Genomic DNA, 22,641 nt, shown 5'->3' on the forward strand with positions numbered 1-22,641 from the left:
GTCCTGAGGAAGCAATTTGCGAAATGCGTTGGCAAGAGTTCATGTAGGAGCTTATGGACCCTATTTTTTCATACATGATTTGTACATGTCTCCATATGGACTTTATTTATATCCATATCTCCATGCTTATTGGGTATTTGTTGATCCTGTCAGTCAGTAGGGTACATTGTATAATTGATATATTTTGTAATAAAGATTTATATTTTTAGATAAATATCGTCTCATGTTGTGCCCACAAAATCCACTTGTTTTTTGATAGAGTTGTATCAAGTCATTCAATCCTTTTTCTATATATTGAATGTTGGCATAGTGGGGTCCTATCTTTCCAGGTTTAGATACACTAACGAATTGAAGCCAAACTCTATCTCACACTTTACAATCAGTTACAGCAAACAGTTTGTTTCCCTTTCTGGGATAAAGATTTTGCATGAATAAATAAAAGCTGATCATTTTAATCACGCCTATCGGTGTTAAAGTGGAATTGAACTCCGCTTTTTGAACTTGTACCTACAGGTAAGCCAATAATAAGGTTTACCTGTAGGTTCAGTGAATCTCCTAAACTTGCACTGTCTAGGAGATATTCACACAACAAGCAGCCTGTGTGACGTCACCGGAGCATGCGCTCTGAAGGGATGACATACCGTGCCGGGACTTCAGAGATCCGTGGCAGAGCCAAGGGCTCCGGCATGCATGCGTGCGAGTGACATAATCGCAGCCCCGGCCACTCATACAACTGGAACCCGCAAATCCAGAAGAAAGACCAAGTAAAGATGGCAGCATCAGGAAGCTCTGACAGTGCTGCGCTAGTGGGCTCAGTGTATAGGTAAGTCTATCATAATGTGGTAGTATGCGGTGCATACTAGTACATAATGACTTAAAGTTGCAGGGGGGCCCATTGCTTTTTCTGGCGGTCTACTACTGCTTCCAGTGGTTTGTCTCAAACATGTAAACTGATACATTTTGCAGGAGAGCTTGAGCTTATCAAAAACAGACTTGCTGGCTGGATCACTAGATGAAAATAGAAGAAAGAAAGCCTAAAAAAGAAAACTAATACAGCCATCACATCTAAGGATTGGTAGGCTGTAAATGATGATGATGATGATGATGATAATAATAATAATAATAAATGTTTGTTTTTGGGTTTAATACTGCTTTAATGAGTTTAAAACATACAGTGCGTGGCCAAGGTAACATTTAGGAACTAGCCAGCCAGCCAAGTCTAGGAGCCATCAGGCAATTTTTTGAAAGCCAGGAAACAGGCACAATTGGCAAAAACAAACAATTGATGTTGAAATTGCAGTAAATAGAGAACTTCTCCCTTTTACCCAAATGTAAAATCAAACCCAGGCATTAGACATGTAACTGGAATACAATGGGGTTGATTTACTAAAGGAAAATCCACTTTGCATTACAAGTGCACTTGGAAGTGCAGTCACTTTAGATCTGAGGGGAAGCTCTACTGATTTTATCATCCAATCATGTACAAGCAAAAATGCTGTTTCTCAAATTGTCAGGACAGCACCTGGAGAGAGCGTAGCTCCACCCAACTTCCCAGGAAACACTGCAAATAATTCCTTTTAAGACAGCCCCCTTCCACCATGGCCTCAGTTGTAGTGTTTCGTCCGCCATGGTGAAAGCGCTGCAAGGAACTGTGGGTGGGCTGCGCTCTCTCCAGGCAGAGGTCCTGAGTGCATGGCTCACCTTCTTTTTCTTTTCCATTTCTTACATCGGACCATACGGTCCTCTGGGCCATCCCAGCATCCCTCCAGACGGGTGGGAGATACTCCGGAGCGCCCCCTTCTTCCCCGCTCAGCGAGAGCTTGGGCCGGCCAGGAGAGTCTACCCCCTTCCTAGAGTATGGAGTTTGGGGTTCCCGGGACTCTTTTTGTTCCGGGTCTGGATGGCGGGCAACGTCGTTTCCAGAAGTGGGCGGAACTTCTGGCCGGGTGCACGGCTCCCGGTTCTAGGCCTGTGAAATGCAGAAAGGCGGGCCCTGGCTGGCGTAGACTTCCAGTCCTCGCAGCGGCAAGGAGACTGGGAGTTTTTTAAAAGCTGACAGCAGAGCGGCTACTCCTACTGCAGCATGGAGTCGGCGGAGCTAGCAGCGATGGTGGGAACAGGAGCCACAAACGCCAGCCCAGGTAAGCTGGGACAGAGGCTCCAGATCCTTGTACCTTGGGGCTTTTGTTTTTCTCTCCACCTTCCCCTGGTGAACCGTAGTTTTGGGAAGGGGGCTCTTGTTCCTTGTCCCTTCGGTTACCTCTTTAAGGGACATCGTTTGGATGGTTGGGGATAAGGCTTAGGTCCTAATGGGAGTGCCTTTCTGTTCCTAATTACTAAAGGCATGGGAAAAAACAAAGCATACATGACAGACACAGCACTTCCTAATTCAGAACCCATAGGGTTATATCCCCCCCTACAGGAGTAGGACACTAGGCAGAAAAAAGACTTCGCTACGCCCATGGGCAGTCCTAGGTGATATACACTCTCCTTTCTGCTATAGGTCTTCAGTTTTTTTTTTTCTGACTAGTCAGGAGTAAGGACCTAGTTCTCTGCTGGGATCTCTGGACCTGGCAATTTTTTGTTTTTACTTTTTAAGCTACTTTTTTCTCTTGGATTTTTTCCTGTGAGATCTACAATCACCTGCCGGACTGGGCGACAGGCTGGACACTCAGATCCAGTGGCCTCTCCAGTCTGTCCAGAGAGCGTGTGCAGACTGCAACTACATGCTAGGTCGGCCTCGACATAGCCCCACTGGATGGGGGCTGGCCTTGCGAGTTAAATGTCTCGCGAGGTCGCATACGACTGGTCTCAGCCTGTGTCGCAGTGTTCCCCATGGCCAACAGCCCCCCCACTTCGGTGGTGAGGAGGATCTGTCTGGGAGCGTTACCCGCGCACTCGCTGGAACGGTAAGTAAGGGGCCCCCTCCTCTCCTTCCCTGGAGTGGTGTTGGGCTCGGGTACTCCCTGGGGTGGTCGTTCCTTCTGGGGTTCTTCTCCACACCCCACTCACCCTTCCCCGGGTGAGGCCCAGGCCTCTGGCTTAGGTACTTCGGACACTCTGTCCACCCCTCCTCCAGGGTTGTCACTATGGGGGGTACACCTTGGCACCTAGAGGTTGGGTAGAAGACCAGGCATTCACAGATCTGCGCCCCCTGCGGCGGCCCTCCACTGATTTAGGCCGTGGCTTTGCGGCCTACCGAGCACTCGCGGCGGGCGGCCGAAAATTTAGATTGGGGATTTTGCAGCCTACCGACTGGGGGCGAAATGTGGACGGCGGAGGTCGCAGCTTTCCGTTGCGGGCATCTGCACTCCTTCCTCGACTCTAGCTTGGTCCGGTCTCTTCGCGGACCTGCGCATTTGCGGCAGGTGGCCAAGAATTTAGGCCGCGGCCTGCTAGTCTGCACGGCCACCCTGGGCACCTTCTTCCAGAGGGACAGGGCTCTGAGGGCGACCCACTTTTGGGGGGTTGTTTAAGTGCACCCTCCATAGGCGCCCCCTGTGAGGGGCCTTAGTGGATGCTCCCTGTGAGGGGCCTTAGCCAGTGCCCCCTGTGAAGGGCCCAGTGGTGTCCACTGTGAGGGGTTTCCTTAGGTGCCCCTTGTGTAGGGGCTCAGCCAGTGCCCCCTGTGTGGGGTATCAGTAGGCGCCCCAGTGCGGGGTCTCGGCCGGTGCTCCTTGTGAGGGGCCTCGGTTGACGTCCTCCATGTGGGACCTCGATGACGCCCCTGTTCGGGGCCTAAGGCGGCGGAGGTTTGTCGGCGCCCCCTTGTGTTGTTCGCGTTTTCACAGGTGATCCTTGGGCATATAGGCTGGTAAATGGCACCCCCCCGTACTCCCCTGCCTCATCGGTCTCGACTTATCCTATGTCTGGCTCTGCCGTTTTGGATGTGGCCCACCTTGCGGGGTTGGTGGCCACACTCCCTGTCCTGTCAGTTAGTGAGGTTGTTACTCCACAACTGCAGTGGCGCACAAGAAGGTGCTTATTACATCTGTGTGGGAAACTTTAAAGATGGAGGATGCAGCTGTGGCTACGGCAGAGGTGCCGGTCCCCTTGGCACCCATAAACTGTCTCGCGTGGCAAAAGCGGTCCCTTCTCTCTCCTATTTTGGGATATTTGCTCGTAAAGACTTGAAGTGTCCAAAGCGTCCCTTTGTGGTTCCAAAGACGCTTCGCTGTGAGGTACCCCTTTGTGGGGTCCTTCAGGAGTGGCCTGTTCCACCTGTAGTGGATCCCCCTGTCTCTAGGGTGCGCAAGGCGACCATGATTCTTGGAGGAGTCTCTGGCTTTTAAGGATCCGGCTGACATACCTGGAGGGGGAGCAGATTCCCTCTGCTTTCGCTGAGTTGGCGGACAAGTTGGTCTGCAGTTTGTATGCGATACCTCTTGGACGCAGTTCCCTTGGTTGCTAAGCTCTCTGTTTCTGCAGTGGTGCTTGGATCTGTATTGGGGCTTAAGTGTTGATCTGCGGACTGGGCTTCTAAAAAAGCTCTGACTGGGTTACCATTTCAAGGCAATTGTCTGTTTGTGGCTACCCTGGATGACATCGTTACGAGTCTCACAGGAGGGAAATGTAAATGTCTTCCACAGTCTGAAATGGGAAAAGGGCCTCTTAGCGGATGCGGTCCATCTTCTTGGCGCACAATGGACCTGGTCTGGCGAGCCGAGAGCAGGGCTCCCTAGACCCATGGACAAGGCCCCTTTAGCATGAAGACACGCCCTCACCTTTGTCCTAGTGTTCCGGCCTTGAACCCCGAAAAGGGTTTTTCCCTTCCAATTGGCGTCAGGTCCGTCTCCGCTCACTGTGGAGTCCCGCTCTCCTCTATGGGGAGATCGGATGAAAAAGGACTGCCTGTCTGTTTTCATCCAATCCTATCCGCTCTGCCACACAGATGGAAAATAGGGTCACCATCCATCTGGATTTGGCAGATCGGATAGTGGCGGATGTCAGCGGACATGTCACCGCTGACATTCGTCGCTCCATAGAGGTGAATGGAGCATCCGATCAGGTCCACATGAAAAACTGACAGACGGACCTGATCAAGACAGCATGTGTGAAAGGGGCCTAAAGTAGAACTATAAGTAAAAAAATTTTTTTTTTTTTTTTCCATTTTGGATAGAGTAAGGCAGGGTTAAATCCCTACTCTTCCTGTCCCATTGCCAAAACAGGAAGTGATAGGAAAGCCCTGCAAATAAAGGGAATGCCTTTGGGCCCCCCAGGTCACCAGAACTAGTGTCCCCTTTGGAAGATGCCCCCTCTATTTCTGATCTGGGGACAAAAAAATCTAGGATTTTCTTTTTCTTTCTTTCACTTTCAGTAATAATGGTAAACAGGATAAATGGAGTAGAGTGAATCTCCCTAATGTGGACACAGACCGCAGTAAAAACATGACAGGGGTTCTAATTCTTCTTCCACTCTATCCAAAACGAAAAACAAGTTTTGCCTTTAGTTATACTTTTAGGTGATACCTGTTGAAAATCTGATAAATGGCAGTGCAAAGCATCTGCACTGTTTCTAGTTGTTTTATAATTTTAGATTTTACTAGTGACTTGTTTTCCATTTTCACGCTGTAAGCTGGCTAGTGGGGTTATGGAAGCTACAGAGGTTACATTGTGTAATATATTCCAGCACGAGTTATGTCTGAATCAGCAGCTGCTGTTTATTTCTTCACTACAAGATGAACTAGAGTAACTTCTGACATACATTGGATTGAGGCTCAAATGTCAGATCATAACATTGATGTAGAATGAAACGACATCCTCTGCAATCAAAGGATATGTAAACCCATGTAATCCTCTTCACAAGGAATAATGAAATGCAAAGTAGCAAACAATATCCCTCCTCTTGGCTCCAGTCCTAGTAAATGTCCCGCAAGCTACTTGCTGCTTTTCTTAATAATGAACTCATGGCCCGTACACAATACAAATACATTACAACACATGACATCACCACTACATTTTTTATTTATTTTTTTTTCTGTCGTACGAGAATTTTCGTGACTTTAGTAACCTATTCATTTTCTACTTGCGACTAGTAAGCGAAAAAAGTCAGACGATCTGTCTGTGGATTTTCGGATCGTGTGTACGGGGCATTAAAGTGGACAGTTTTTGTACTCTGTCTAGAGTAGATTCACATCACATGTGTTGATTATTGCACTTGTTGGTGCAAGTCAAATGCATTGAGTTGATGTGCGCTGATATGCTTTTTTATCGTGTTGTGTTGATGTTTGTTTTTTTTTTTTTTGTTTTTTTTCCACAGCAGAAGCCAGAGTACTTAATTTTCTTAACCTCCCTGGCGGTATTCCCGAGTCTGGCTCGGGTTGGATTTTTTATACCAAAAGCGGTATCCCCGAGCCAGACTCGGGCTTGCATCGCAGGATCCAGGAAGAGCATACTTACCTTGTCCCCTGGTTCCTGCGATGTCTCCCCGCTGTGATCGGCGAGCCGCCGTGTCTCGCTCGATTCACAGTGCAGAGCTCCGTTCCCTGCGAGCGTTGCGACGCACGGGGACGGAGTTCGGCGGTAAATTCAAAAGTGAAACACACAGTATAGATACAGCATACTGTAATCTTACAGATTACAGTATTGTATCAAATAATCACACATCCCCTTTGTCCCTAGTGGTCTGCCCAGTGTCCTGCATGCAGTTTTATATATATAAAACTGTTCTTTCTGCCAGGAAACTGGAGATTGTCCATAGCAACCAAAATTGTCTCTTTATATCAAAAGTGGTTTTAGAGCAGCTAGAAAACAGCGATAATAAATTAGAATCACTTGCAGAATTGAGCGATAGTGATTTGTGGGGAGATCCGTCATCAAACACTAAAAGTAACGAAAGCTAAAATTCTGCAACTGAGCAAATTTCAGTGTTTTTGATTTGATTACATTATTATATAATTTTTATTATTATTATATTATTATTTGTTATAATTATTTATAGTTATTTATTATATTATAATTTTTTATTTCGTTTTTCAAACTTTATCATACCCGGGATGTCTACTAGACTCTTGTTTGGACAGATTTAAGTGAACTATTCCTAAGAATTACAGGCCTACAATATAAAACGCCAAATTTCTGTGCAAAATAATTGTACCGCTTTCAGCACCTAAAATCAGAAATAATCATACCGCCAGGAAGGTTAAAGGGTAACTTTCATAAAATTTTTTTTTTTGAGCCAAAACTAATATAGCATATACAATTGTTAGACAAGCCATATTACAATTTAACCACTTCCAGCCCAGGCCCATTCTGGCATTTCCCTCCTACATGTAAAAATCATAATTTTTTATTTTTTTAACACACTTTTTGTGAAAAGACACACTTTAATGAATTTTAATGTAAAAAAACACAATCTATAACCCAGTTTTTTGGTAAAATATAAAAAGATGATGTTACACTGAGTAAATGGATACCTAACATGTCACGTTTTGAAATTGCACATACTCCTGGAATGGCGCCAAACTTCGGTACTTTATTTTTACAGGTTTCCAGTTTGGAATTAAGGGCCATGCACACTATAAAATTTTTTTTTAGATTTTTTTTCTTTAGATTTACCAAAACCATGTAGTGCAAGGGCCTGCCTGATTGCATACAAATTAAAAGTGTTTAGGTTTGACCTCATTATATGGTTTTGGTAAATCTAAAGGAAAAAATCTGCAGAAAATTGTATAGTGTGTATCCAGCTTTACAGAGAAGATCTAGTGCTAAAATTATTGCTCTTGCTCTAACGTTCATGGAGATACCTCACGTGTGTTGCTAATGCTGTTTACATATGCGGGAGCAACCTACGTATGCATTCGCTTCTGCGTTCAAGCCTGAGGGGACTCGTGCATTGAGCTGTATGAACACAGGGGTCTGTGGATAGGGTGGTAGATATGGCTGGGCCGGAAGGCATGGGGACTCATAGGAATGTTGACGGTATGACCTCTGAGGGGGTTCAAACTGGCTAATAGTGGGCAATGGCATTCCTGACTCGGCCTAAGTAAATATACCAATATGTATCTCCATCTGCCTTTCTGCTGGTGCTTTTTGAAGTGTATGATAAATAGTCTTCAGGAAGGACGCATTTGAGTTATTTGGATAACAGAATGGATCCTTACTCTCCTGTCATTTAAAGGAGGTAATCTCATCCATGAAGGACTTCATGGCTTTGTCCATATCTGGATTTTCAGGCTTTTTCCCACACCACAAGGATCGTGATGTTGTTGGCCTGTCATGACTAACCTGTAGAGAATAATATGCCGTTTGAGAAATGCAATGACGCCTTGGTGTACATCAGATAAAGCTTAGTAATCAATAGTATGCTTACATGTACGGATCTTTGCGAAGAGCATGGACGTGCACTCGGACGTGCTGTCTCATCCACAGACTGGGGCTGGCCTTTTCCCTCTTGTGTGGCTTGCTCACCTTCCTGCACTGCTTCTGTCTCAATATTTTCAGTGTTCTCTTCACGCTCTGAGAGTTTTGATGTACTACAGTAAAAAGGAGGAACATTTGGTCACAAAATTGGAGACCTACTTTTTTCACTTTCTAGATGGAACATCCAAATGTCACTTATGGTCACTTATGGTCTAACATCCATGACTTTCCTTAGAAAGAAACATTTCAAAGAAGTTTTTTTTTTTTTTTTCTTTGTGGTAGCTCCGGAACCACTTGCACGCTCTGCCTCATCATTCAAATCTCTTCGAAAACGGTCTCTCAGAGAACGCCACCTTCTGTTCATTTCAAATCCTGTAAACACACATTGAGAAAGAATTTGAGTAAAGATTTTGAGTAAAGTATTCAAGAAAAATGCCTATAAGCAATAGGACTCCATAATCTGTGGAGGAGTCAGCATGCCCTTGCCTATTCACAATAATAAACATCGTGTGCACAGAATGCTATCAACATATTCAGATGGAGAGCAATATTTTTATGCTTAGGTCACCACAAATTGAGCGTGTAACAAGGACAGCAATAGACACAAAAATTATGTCCTTCTGGGACAAGGTGTGCACACGTCAGAGAGGCTTAGAAAGGATGTGCACTGACCTCAAATTCACATGCATTACTACAAACGGTATATACCAATACATACAAAGCAGAATGCCACATGGTTTGGCTCTGCTGCAGCGAGAGACTGAACAGTACATTACTCACATGTTTCCATAATCTCATGATTACATAAAAACACTGACAAGAGAGCATGCTGCAATTGGGCAACACTTACCACGTTGATTGCGCTGTTTGGGAGTCATGGTAGACCAATTTGGTGTCACAAGCTTAGAAATTTCATCCCATAGTTGTTGTGTTCTTACTCTGTCACTGTGGTCCCAACAGGTTGAGTCCCACAAGCCTGGCCTTTCGTGCACCAGGTTTATTAGTTCCTCCTGGGAGACATCTCTGGCCATGTTTCTCCTTGGGGATGTACTTCCTATTGTCCAACTACTGCCTGAGTCATAGATTGAGTTCACAGATAAACAAAAAAAAAATTATTTCTTCAAAACAGATCTTAACTGATCGGACGTTGACAGACATCATCCGTTAATGTCAGTTAATATCCGTTTTCGTGGATCTCGACGTAGCCTTGTACGTAAAAAAAAAAAACGGATAAAATTGGAAGCGGAGGTTAACGGATGCCCATAGGAATACATTGCCATCCGTTTACGGATGGAAGAAAAATGGATAGATGGTCCGTTCGTGTGAAAGGGGCCTTAAACATTCACAAATACCATATTTGCTGGTACACCCTTTCACTTCCTTATTCCTTGGATAGGCAATGATAACAGATCCATTGGCCACAGCTGCATATGCACAAGATCTGTAGCCCATCCATGAGTCTCCTGGTGTGTGTGTGTGAAAAAGAGACATATGGGCCTCATTCACACTGAGTGATTACATACATGCCCCATGCAGGGTCGTGTTTTATCATCATGGGGATGCACAGGTGTCACATGCATCCCCCTGCCAGCAGTCCCATTGTTGTCTATGGGGACACAGCAGCTGCTCTCAATATGGCATAGGTGCGAGTGCAGGGCTGTACATTAGCACAGATGTCACATTGGGAGCAGTGGCTGTGCCCGTGCAGCTGCTGCATTCCAATTGACAGCTATGAGACGGTCAGCATAGAGATGCACGCAACAGCTGTTCATCCCCATGCTGGTAAGACACGGCCCTGTACAGGCCACAGAAGTATTTGCCTCATGTGAATGAGGCCATATCCCAGGAGGATTTAGCCCTATCTGTATATTTTGCACATGTGCAGCAGCATGTAAGTCATTTTGGAGTTGGTTGTAAAAATCAGGAACTGAAAGCCAGCTCCCAAATCCAAGATAATGGAAGGAAAGAATAGAAACTCCAGGTGTGAAAGACCGTGCACTAGAATTTTTAAAAAAAAATTTTTTATTAACATTCTATGTTAATTCATGGACAGTATTTGGAGCGGCTGATTTTAGTAATAGATAAGCAGGTGGAAGATCCCTTTGAAATTTTTTGGCCAGACAAAATTTGTAGAACATTTTAAGAAGACACAATATACAGTTGTGCTCATAAGTTTACATACCCTGGCAGAATTTATGATTTCTTGGCCATTTTTCAGAGAATATGAATAACACAAAAACTTTTCTTTAACTCATGGTTAGTGTTTGCCTGAAGCCATTTATTATCAATCAACTGTGTTTACTTTTTTTTAAATCATAATCACAACAGAAACTACCCAAATGACCCTGATCAAAAGTTTACGTACCCCAGTTCTTATTACTGTGTATTGCCCCCTTTAACATCAATGACAGCTTGAAGTCTTTTGTGGTATTTGAAGATGATCTTCTCAGATGGTAAAGCTGTCCATTCCTCTTGGCAGAAAGCCTCCAGTTCCTGTAAATTCTTGGGCTGTCTTGCATGAACTGCACGTTTGAGATCTCCCCAGAGTATCTCAATGATATTGAGGTCAGGAGACTGAGATGACCACTCCAGAACCTTCACTTTATTCTGCTGTAGCCAATGACAGGTCAACCTGGCCTTGTGTTTTGGTTCATTGTCATGTTGGAATATCCAAGTACGTCCCATGCACAGCTTCCTGACTGATGAATGCAAATGTTCCTCCAGTAGTTTTTGAAAACATACTGCATTCATCTTGCCATCGATTTTGACCAAATTTCCTGTGCCTTTTGTAGCTCACACATCCCCAAAACTTCAGTGATCCACCTCTGTGTTTCACAGTAGGAATGGTGTACCTTTTCAACATAGACCTTGTTGACTCTTCTCCAAATTAAGCGTTTATGGTTGTGGCCAAAAAGCTCAATCTTGGTCTCATCACTCCAAAAGACTTTGTACCAGAAGGTTTGAGGCTTGTCTCTGTGCTGTTTGGCGTATTGTAAGCAGGATACTTTGTGGCATTTGTGTAGGAATGGCTTTCTTCTGGCGACTCGACCATGCAGCCCATCTTTCTTCAAGTGCCTCCTTATTGTGCATCTTGAAACAGCCACACCACATGTTTTCAAAGAGTCCTGTATATCACGTGAAGTTATTTGTGGGTTTTTCTTTGCATCCGGAACAATTCTCCTGGCAGTTGTGGCTGAAATTTTAGTTGGTCTACCTGACCATGGTTTGGTTTCAGCACAACTCCTCCTTTTGAACTTCTTGATTAGAATTTGAACACTGCTGATTGGCATTCTCAATTCCTTGGATATCTTTTTATATCCCTTTCCTGTTTTATATAGTTCAACTACCTTTTCCCACAAATCCTTTGACAATTCTTTTGCTTTCCCCATGACTCAGAATCCAGAAACGTCAGTGAAGCACTGGATGAAAGCTGCAAGAAGTCCAGAAACCCATTGACCTTTTATATGCACACACTAATTACAAGCAAACAGATCACCGGTGATGATGGTTACCTTTTAATAGCCATTCAAACCCCTTTATTTCAATTTGTGTGCATACTGTATTATCAGGCCAAAATAGCCAGGGTATGTAAACTTTTGATCAGGGTTATTTGGGTAGTTTCTGTTGTGATTTATGATTTAAAAAGGTTAAACACAGTTGATTGATAATAAATAGCTTCAGCCAAACACTAACCATGAGTGAAAGAAATGTTTTTATGTTATCATTCATATTATCTATCAAATGGCCAAGAAATTATAAATCCTGCCAGGGTATGTAAACATAAGAGCACAACTGTATTGGAGAGGATGTAAACGCTGACTGATAATTGCTCACACGCAATGGTGCATGCATGTCCTACTAGTTTTACATTGGAAATTACATGCAAACACTGGGATTAAATTCTCCAGCTCCAGTATTTATAGACATTTGGTTTCTTATTAAAGAGACTTATTAAAACATTGCAGGTGGAAGCACAGAAATGCTCCAAGAGAGTCAAATTCTTAGCACAGCTCTCTCCTTGCATGTCATAGCCCTCTCTTCTAGGGGCAACCAATTACCATCTGTGTTGGTGCAGCTCCTCTACCTCTCCCTCTCCATTCACCTCCCTATGTAACCTTTTATGTAGCTTTCAGGGGAAGAGTGAAGGGGATTGTCACAAGAGTGACAGCTCTGAGGCTGCTGACATCATATCCAAGATAGCAGCGACCAGAAACCGTCTCATGGCTTTTGGATGTGTACACAAGGGAGGTGTTTACGGACCAGTAAATAACATTTGTAATATACATCATCTCATACTCTGATCATCCAGTCTTCATTAGAACCACAAGAAGGGGCCCAGATAAGGGACACCACTGCTCGCTCATTTGAAGCCAGTTATAAACTCCTCAAACAGTGGTATATGGTTCCCTCTAGAATTGCCACAATTGCACAGGGTGCATCAGATCGCTGCTTTCAGGGCTGGCACTCTAATACGTGTATGGCGGCCGTGGATTGCCTGGCACTCTAATACATGTATAGTGGGAATGCCCAAGATGCCCAATGAATGCCCAATGCCAAAGATTTTGGACGAGAGTATATCATTTTGTTTACACAGACTTGGGAAATGGTCTCCCCCCAAAAAATATGAGGCCTTGTTTAACCTTAAAGTGTTTGTTACCCCAACATTTCGTATTCCTGATATGTGCCTGCTGTACCATGTACCTGTATGAAAAAGTATCCTCCTCTTCTCTTTGTATTGCTTCCTTTTGTATGAAATCCCTGGTAATCCTGCCAGTACCTCTGCTTTCCTATTAAAAACTGATAACATTATCCACTTCCCGCCCGCCATATAGCAAAATCACATCCAGAAAGTGGTTCTGTTATCCTGGCTGGGTGTCATATGATGTCCAGCAGCATAAGCCACAATTGCACGCCGTGGGGGGCGCACAGCACGGTGATCGGTGGTGTGTTTCAATCTGACACACCGCGTTTCCGATCGAGGTAAAGAGCCTATGACATAGGCTCTTTACCATTTGATCAGCTGTGTCCAATCACAGCTGATCAGAGTAAACAGGAAAATCCATGTATCGGCTTTTCCTCTACTCGCACTGACAGACACGAGTAGAGGAGAGCAGATCGGCTGGTCTCCTAAAAGGGGAGTCTGTGCTGATTATCAGTGCAGCCCCCCCCCCCCGAGGATGTCCAGCCATGGCCACCAGGGATGCCCACCCATGACCACCAGGTAAGCCCACTAGAGCCCACCAGGGATGCCAATCGGTGCCCATTAGGGATGGCACTCTATGCCCATCAGAGATCCCTGATCAGTGCCATCTATCAATGGTGCCCATCAGTGCTGCCTATAAGTGTCCTCCAGTGTCACCTATCAGTGCCATATATGAGTGTCCATCAGTGCCACCTATCTGTGCCCATCAGTGCTGTATATCAGTGCTGCTTATTCAGTCTATTTTTTTATTTGTGGCTCAAAAAATAAAAACTCCAGTGGTGACCAAATACCACCAAAAGAAAGCTCTATTTTTGAGAAAAAAATGATAAAAGTTTTGTTTGGGTACAGCGTCGCATGGCCGCACAATTCAATTCAAAGTGTGATAGTGCTGAAAATTGGTCAGAAATTGTCCTTGGTTGCAAGTGAGCCTTTCTATATATGTTTTTGGAACTCAACCCTTTCAAGGACCTTTTATTTTTATGTGTAACACCTCTGATTTTTAGTTCATCTGAAATTAAGTTTTGATTTCATTGATATTCCATATTATTGATAATTTTATACCAAACTCTGCAGAGCCTGGACCGTCTCTGTGACCTCAGCCAACAGCAGGCTTTAGCCCTCTGATTCTGGGTCGCAGAATTGCAAGAAGAGAAATCCTAAATCAGAAGAGAAGTATGGCCAAAAGAGCTTTGACCATACTTATATACCACTGCTGTATATTTTGACATATCAGGAATGTATTCACACCTATTAGTAAATTCATTGTGCAGTTCATTTTAGAAACTTCAGCCAAAACTTTATTTTTTTAATTGGGAAGGTTTCACATTTTTGTCAGGATTGCAATGTACATGGGGAGATATCCTTTATTCCTATTGCGTCACTGTACAGGAACTAGGCAGAATTTAGGGACAAAGGCAGCAATAAAGGTATTTTTATTAGCAGAGTAGGCAAAGTATCTGTTGCTGTCTCTGTTCTTGCATAGCAGATTCCCGTATTTTTTTGTTGTCTCAGGGACATTATGTTCTGGGTAACCTCCACAATCAGCGATTAAAAAAAAAAAAAAAAAAACATCAAAAGGTTTAAATTCCTGTTTACTCTAGCCAGAAATCATTGTGAGGACACCTTACTAGTGAACATGCAGTTTTGTGATAAGCTGCGTTAATGCTACAAGCAACAAGCATTTTCTAACAGGCAAACTTTGCTTTTGAAAAAACTCTTCTCTAACGTGTCTAGCATCCAATAACCAGTCATAGAACAGACTGTTCTTAGGTTCCGTTCACATATGTGCGAATTGGATGCATTTTGTACCGCATCCGATTCGCATGACATGAACTAGCAGCCCTTTCATTAGAGCTGGTTCACTTATGTGCGGTGCAGCAGCAGTGCGAATTGAAAAAGTCCTGTGCATTTTCTGAGCACTGCTGTGCAGTTCAAATGCGAATTCCAGGCTATTAACTTCTATGGGAATGCATCTGAATCGCACTTGTCTTCGTTTTGAACACAAATTTAAATAGAAAAAAAAAAAAAACACGTGCCCCCAACCCCCCCCCCCCAAATCCATACCAGGCCCTTTTGGGTTTGGTATGAATTTTAAGGGGAACCCCACACCAAAAGTAAAAAGAAAAAAAAATGGCATCAGCCCCCCCCCCCCAAATTCATATCAGACCCTTAGGTCTGGTGTGGATTTTGTGGGGATACCTCCCTATTTTTTTATTGTCATTGGGTCCCCCCAAAATCCACACCAGATCCTTATGTGAGCATGCAGCGAGCACCTCCCTCTCTTATACCATATCAGGCCACATGCCCTCAGCATGGGGGATTTGGGGCATGTTAATGGAGACAGGGGCCTCGTCCCCACAACCTGTGCAGTGGTTGTTGGGGTCTGTGGGCAGGGGGCTTATCTCAGATCCCCCCCCCCCCCACCTACTCATTCATCAAAAAAAGTGTCAAAAATAAATAAAAACACAGACAGTTTTTGACAATTCCTTTATTAAAAATAATAAAAAAGGTCCTCCCGGTGTAGATCACGATGCCCTCCACCACCGCTGAACTCGGGGGGGGGGGGGGGTCTCCGCCCGTGCCGAAGGCTTTCACCATGTAACAGTTCTTAAATAGCTTAGGGTCAGGGGCCACCCAGCGACGTCACCTGGTGGCACTGCCCCCTGTGACATCACCAACCGGTGCATGCTGGGTCGATGATGTCACAAGGGGACGGTGAGTCATCCGTTGTTGAGGACATAGAATCCGGCTTCCTGGGCTGCTTCTCAACAACCAGTTAATGTTAAAGACGCTGGTGGACGCCGGCTGCAAAAATTCACATTCACATCTGAACCACATATAAAATTGCAGCTGAACAACTGCTTAGGAAATTTGCAGTGAAAACGGAGGGGAAATTTGCACTGGACATGTGTGAACCTAGCCTTATATGGTTTCTATCCTGTACAGAGGAGAAAATAGATCTGCGGTCATGATGGACTCTTAACAAATTGACAAAACTGTCGTGAACACTTTGCCTGTTTGCATTAAGCGCTTATGCAAATGGGAGGTTTGGCGCATACAGCAATAAAAACTGGCGTTTTTGGACTCCCAGGAGGCACAGGTGCAGCTTGTGCAAATCATTGACAGATGTATGCAGTAAATATAAATAAAAAATCCTGCGAGCTACCCTAAATGAGGCCTAAGCTACAATTGGCATCAGGTGTGGTTAAACAACAACCCGCATGAAGGTGAATCAAGTGCCTGTGCACAGCTGCTATGCATCAATCACAATCCCATAATGTGTGAATTACCAGCATAAAAATAACAAAGAAAAGGCAGCACTGTGCGATAATAGCATTAATGCTAAAAGATTTCTATTATGTAAGATGTACGCAGTGACGGTACACGGCTGAATGCTGTTTCATGGTATCCGTATTTAGGACTACATGCATTCAGGGAGTTATGCTTCGAGTGCCGGAATTCTGCGTTCAGAACATACATCCCTGAACGTATTTATTGCGAGTACTGTTTGGAGCAGCGCCAATTTTTTTCAATCCGGTCCAATCACGCGATCCTGCAGCTCTGACTCTCCCCTGTGTGCGCTTGACCACAGCTGTAAATTCCAGGATCTGTGACATTCCAGGAGCCGTGTCCTCACTCATAGCCCAGTCATTGTAGCATGCTCCCTCCTCTCCCCTGCAGCAGCTGCTCACTGACACGGGGGAGCCAGTGCTGCAGTATCACTTGACCGGAACGAGTGGATTAAAACTAGGTAAGTACATAGATCCTTTACAGGGTATGGTAGGAGAATGGGGGATCGAACATTTTTAAGAATAGTTGGTGTTAGGCTTTTCTTCTACTTTAAACCAGGATGTTAGGTTCTATTTTAGGATTCTCCAGATTTTACCTAATCTGTTTATGAGGCCAGAGAAGTGCACTATTGGTGAGAATTACTTTTGCTTAGAATAAAATGACCGCTTTTATTAACTACCAGGAGCGTATGCTTTTTTTATTTGTATACCACTGTTGGGTTGTCCCCTGCTCTACAGCAGACAAGTGAATATAGGGAAGCAGGTATTAAAGCCTATCAATTTTCAATAACCGTTATACAACTCATGATCTAGCTGGAGAAATACATTTCATGCAGTGCCTCCTGTTATTGCTTGATAAGCATCTTTTATGATCTGTTGATATTACAGTGCCCCCTAGTGTCCATTCTACCCATTTGACATGGAATGTAAAAGAGACAATTTAGTACTGTCCATGATACTTTTTTTATTTGCACTAACATCCAATTTTTCTGGAAAAGTGTTCAGGGTGTTCCCCCTTCATCAAGGCCCAAGCAGTACCAATGCCCATGTGAGGAACGTTATTTCTTTTCATTCAACAGAAAACTACATGAATCGCTTGACTGTATTTTTACCTAACAATCAAGTGCCTAATTAAGAACAGTGTTTGGGTTTTGTGTAAATTTTGCAAATTTTTATGTATTTTCTTAATAGATGGAAGAAGAGATGGAGAATATAATGTCTTTTTTGTAATTTCTTTTTTTGGTTCAGTGTCAAATGCAGTGTGCTCATACCCTAATTTGTAAAGTTGATTTTCATCTCTAACTCTTCTATTGCTTGGATTTTCAGTGTCCCTCGAATCCCTTGGGCTTTTGCAATGACAGAAATGTGTGGAATGGTCCTTTGTTACATCTGGTTGCTCGTATTGCTGCTTCATAAACACAGGTAGTATTTGGGAATAATTGCTATGAACCTAACCTTATATTAACATCTATCAGTTGTATGGCAATATAGAGAATATCTTTGATTTGAGATTTAAAAAGCAATTTGTTCTTTTAAAAACCTGAAATATATGTGACCTGTTAAAGGATACGTGTAGGATTAGAGGTCGACCGATATGGGTTTTTCTCTGGCCGATGCCGATGCCGATATTTAGAAATCGCGGTGGCCGATGGCCGATATGTGATGCCGATTTTTTTGGGCTGATATATTTGGCCGATTTTTTTTTTCCTTTCTTTTTTCCCTTCATCTCATAAAATCTAACAGTTAGACCCCTTTCACACTGGGGCGTTTTTCAGGCGCTTTTGGGCTAAAAATAGCACCTGTAAAGTGCCTGTAAAACGGCTCCCCTGCAGTCTCAGTGTGAGATCCCGAGTGCTTTCACACTGAGGCGATGCGCTGGCAGGATGTAAAAAAAAGTCCTGCAAACGGCATCTTTGGAGCGGTGTATACTGCTGCTCCACCACTCCTGCCCATTGAAATGAATGCGCACTGCTGCCGAAGCGCCTGCAAAGCGTTTTGGCAGCGGCGCTTCAGGGGCGCATTTAACCCCTTCCTCGGCCGCTAGCTGGGTTATAAGCGCCCCGCTAGCAGCCGAATAGCGCCTCTAAAATGACGGTAAAGCGCCGCTAAAACTAGCAGCGTTTTACCATCAACGCCTGCCCGCTCCAGTGTGAAAGCAACCTTAAGTAATACAGAAATTTTTTTTCATTTAAACATTAAACAAAACAAACCTTCAATCAGTTCACTTGTATGTATAATTTAGATTAAAAACCTAAAAAAAAAAAAAAAAAAAAAAAAAACCTATCTTAAATAATAAATACACAAAAACAGGTAATCAAAACTTTTGGACGAAAAAAAATGGGCTAACTTTACTGCTTATTTTTTTTTTTTTAATTCATTACTGTATTTTTTTTTTTAATTGCGTTTGAAAGACCGCTGCGCAAATACCGTGTGACATAAAATATTGCAACAATCACCATTTTATTCCCTAGGGTCTCTGCTAAAAAAATATATATAATGTTTGGGGGTTCTAAGTGATTTTCTAGCAGAAAATACAGGATTTTTACTTGTAAGCAACAAGTATCAGAAAAGATTTAGTCTTTAAATGGTTAAACTGAAAACTTCTCCACTGAGTTCAGTCTATTGATAAAAGAACCTGAAAGAGATACAATGTATCTTCTTATCAGACTTGGCAGGCTGCCCAGAGGAGGGGAGAATCCTCTCCACAGATAACTTAGGGAAACTTGCATTAACTTCTATTACAGAAGTCATTTGCAAGTCACGGCTGAAGTTATAATCGGCCTTTTTTATCAGCACAATCGGCCGATGCCGATTAAGTAAAAAACGCCAAATATCGGCCGATATATCGGCCGGCCGATATATCGGTCGACCTCTATGTAGGATTACCTATAACAAAGAAACATTCTCCTTCCTGGCACTTCTCAGAGTCAGAAATACCCACCTTTGAATGCAGAAGCCGATGCAAGCTGCTTGGCAATTCAGTGATTGGGTTTTTATAGAGATGCAAGTGCTGGAGACCGTCTTTTTAACTAAGGCTGAATTTCAAAAGCATTTTCTTTTGAAAATCAGAGAATTTGTGCATTTTGTGATCCGATGGTGCCACCATTGATTTTGAAATTCGGCCAACCAATTTCACCTCCTGTTGCTACAGAAAAGAATTTTCGTGGCTGGGAATCTTTTCTTTCCGGGAATTTTCTTTTCTTGCACATGCGTATTTCTTTTTCGATTACATTTCTCGCACGATTCTCCCATTATTGATTAGAAAATTTGTTTGTTTTTTAAAAAATTTCCAACATGTCCGATTACTCAAATTTGATTGCCACACAAAAATCGGCTGTTGCTGCAGCCCACTAATGGTGCGAAATACGAACTAAAATTCTTAGATAAGATTTTAGAAAGAAAATTCTTTCAAAATTCGACCCATGCCTAACTCAGCACCCACGGTCCTATAGACTGTAATTTATACCCATCAACCAAAAAACTTGAGGACGAGATGGCAATGAAATCCAGCCTACCAGGGTGCATGCACTGAGTTAAATAGGAAGTCTTCAATGCTTGTGTCTCTATGTAGGTCTGATTGATGGGGGGCCAAGTGGCATGCAACAGCTTCTGTGTCAGCTGTTGAAGATTTTCAATATAAAGATAATGCAGATGGTCAGGAGGAAGAATTATTTATTTCTTTTTCATACATCGTGGGACACAGGCTAATATTTATTACCCGCTGGGTTATACTTCATCATCATGTGAATGGACACTGGTAGACCAAAGGTCTTCAGACAGGAAGTTATCCCCTATATAACCCCTCCCATGCAGGAAGTACTTTGGTTCTTTTTTTACCAGTGTCTGCAAGGTGGATGGCATGGTTTGTTTGAGCTCTCTAAGCTCCAGGTCTCTAGTCCCACAAATGGTTCCATAATGAATCAAGGGATTGACCGATCTGATCCATTTGACACAGGCTTTTATGCTTAGATAAATGGTACCCGAGCCTCGCAAAGAAGACTCAAGATCCTGCGAGGTAGAAATTGCCTGTAATAATGTGGCCTTCGGGCACTGGACCCTGCGAAGTAGAAATCCTGGACACTACAGTGCTAAGGCATTTTCCTGCAGGATACTGTACAGGTTCAAGGGAGTGGACCCTAAACTTGAAAAGGGTACCCAGTCCTTGAAGGTCCATGTAACAGGAACCCGCCGTGAAGGGTGAAGATTGGGCCCTTAATTTCTAAGTGGCCCTGCGCCTGGACGGGTAAGTGAAACCCCTTTATTTTATTATTGTGGTGTGTCCCAGTGATTGTAACAATCAGTCAAGCTAGCTAAAAGCTGGACACCTGTGTGCGGTGACCATATGGGGGAGTTTTTGGGCTAGCTGTGGGTGTTTGCAAAGTGTACCTTTTTTTGCTTGTGTCTGGCTGTTTTTTACCTGTATGATGGCGCACGAAGGTGCGACATTTCGCCTTGGTTTGACATGGCGCACATGTGTTCGCAAGAACGCTGCTGGGATCAGCAGTTTGTTTGGTGGCCATGGCACACGCGGCTTCACCGCATATGCGCCGTAGCCTTTATCTGGGCGCACAAAAATTTAAAATTTGCATCGTACGCGAATATAGTCACGCTTGTTCGCCGGGACCGCTTATTTAAAATGTGTAGGCCAAGCATGTGGTGCTTCCAGAAGGCAGCTGGGGGACACAGAGCAGACTCTGAACAGACACTTTCAGCGGTTCATTTTTCCTTACCTGGATCACGTGAGTCACCAGGTGTTGCTTGGCAGGCTAAAGGTGCTTTGCAGGATTGTTGCATAGGAGCTTGGTGAGCCCTATTAAAGGGTCTCCCTTCTTCTTCCCTACTACACCCAAGTACTTTTTGTTTGTGGCTATTAAATGTCTTCCAAAAAGAGGAGTGGGACTAACACCACAGGGAAGTATCCCTAGTGTTGTATCCCCTGAAGGACCAGATGCTTCTGGGCAATCTGAGCCGCTGCGCCTATCTGGTGTTGTGCCTACAGTCAACGCTGCTGCTTCACACTTTATCACTAAGGATGAACTGTCCTCAGCCCTAGCCGGGTTAAAGCACATGATTGCCTCCATCCCGCAGGGTGACAGGAAGCGTGACAGATCCCCCTCCCCGGAGTCTACTAGTCTGGAGCAGGAATGGGTTGAGGATGGGGAGGAGCTTAAAGCTCACGATGCAGTGGAGTGCCCGGCAGATGAGTCTGCTTCCGAGCAATCTGGACAAGAAAATATCCAGTCGATGTCTGCCTCTTAGTCACAAAGGCTTTTGATCCTGACTCTGACTGAAATGGTTCCTTCTGCCTTTAAGTTGCCTCTTGCAGAGGTGACTGAGTCCCCCTTGTCCTCTTTGGGATCTCTGAGGCCTCTTCAGGTTGCACAGACTTTCCCTCTAAACCCCCTGTTCGAACAGGCGGTGTATGCTGATTGGGAACATCCTGAGAGGACTTTTGTTCCTCCTAAGAGGTTTTTCCTTTTATATCCCATGGATGAAAAGTTCGTTAAAAAATGGAGCATGCCAGCCATAGATGCAGCAGTCTCTTCCTTAAACAAGAATTGAACTTGTCCGGTAGATAACGCACAGGGCTTGAAAGACCCCGTTGACAAGAAATTGGAGTTATTATTAAAGGCTTCCTTTTTTTTGGCCAGTTCAGCTATTCAGCCAGCTGTTGCAGCAGTTGGTATTTGCCAGTCCATAAAGGATCAGGTCAAACGGCCTGATAGGCCTAACCAGGAGGATGATCTGCCTGAAATAAGACAGATATTCCTCGAGCTCTGTGTTTTGCTGTTGATGCTTTATAGGATTCAATACAGCAGGTTTCTCATCTGGCTCTCTTGTCTGTTCATATGCGCAGACTTTTATGGCTTAAGATCTGGTCAGCCGAGCTTCCTTGTAAGAAGTTATTGGCAGGTTTCCCGTTTCATGGGGAACATTTATTCAGTGATCAATTGGACAAATATATCCAAAGGATTTCCGGAGGGAAGAGTTCTCTACTTCCTGTGAAGAAAAGCACCAGGCGTCCCTCGTTTAAACACCCAGGGACTGCTTCCTCAAATGTCTCAGCTTCAGGGTTGTTCCGCCGCCAACAGGGCGCTAGGGCCAGGGGCAAGCTTCAAGGCCAGGGCCAGAAAAGGCCCTGGGTCCAAAATTCTTCTAAACCCAGCACCAAGCCCTCCTTTTAAGGGGAAGCCCCCACTCCATCAGGTGGGGGGGGAGGCTGCTGCATTTTGAGGACATTTGGAAAACAACAATTCAGGACGCGTGGGTCACCTCAATTATATCTTGC

At 44.1% G+C, this 22,641-nt stretch overlaps 1 protein-coding gene across 3 annotated transcripts in view; it reads left to right on the forward strand.

The window, feature by feature from the left end:
- SAMD8 (sterile alpha motif domain containing 8) overlaps positions 1–22,641 on the forward strand; it is an 82,982-nt gene that overhangs the window by 37,290 nt on the left and 23,051 nt on the right. For all 3 annotated transcript variants that reach the window (XM_073596778.1, XM_073596776.1, XM_073596777.1), the window contains exon 3: positions 17,679–17,774. In XM_073596778.1, the coding sequence (XP_073452879.1) occupies positions 17,679–17,774 (96 nt within the window). The remainder of the gene's footprint in view (positions 1–17,678; positions 17,775–22,641) is intronic.

This window comes from Aquarana catesbeiana, linkage group LG08 (assembly GCF_042186555.1).
Source record: "Aquarana catesbeiana isolate 2022-GZ linkage group LG08, ASM4218655v1, whole genome shotgun sequence".
Classification (NCBI taxonomy): domain Eukaryota; kingdom Metazoa; phylum Chordata; class Amphibia; order Anura; family Ranidae; genus Aquarana; species Aquarana catesbeiana.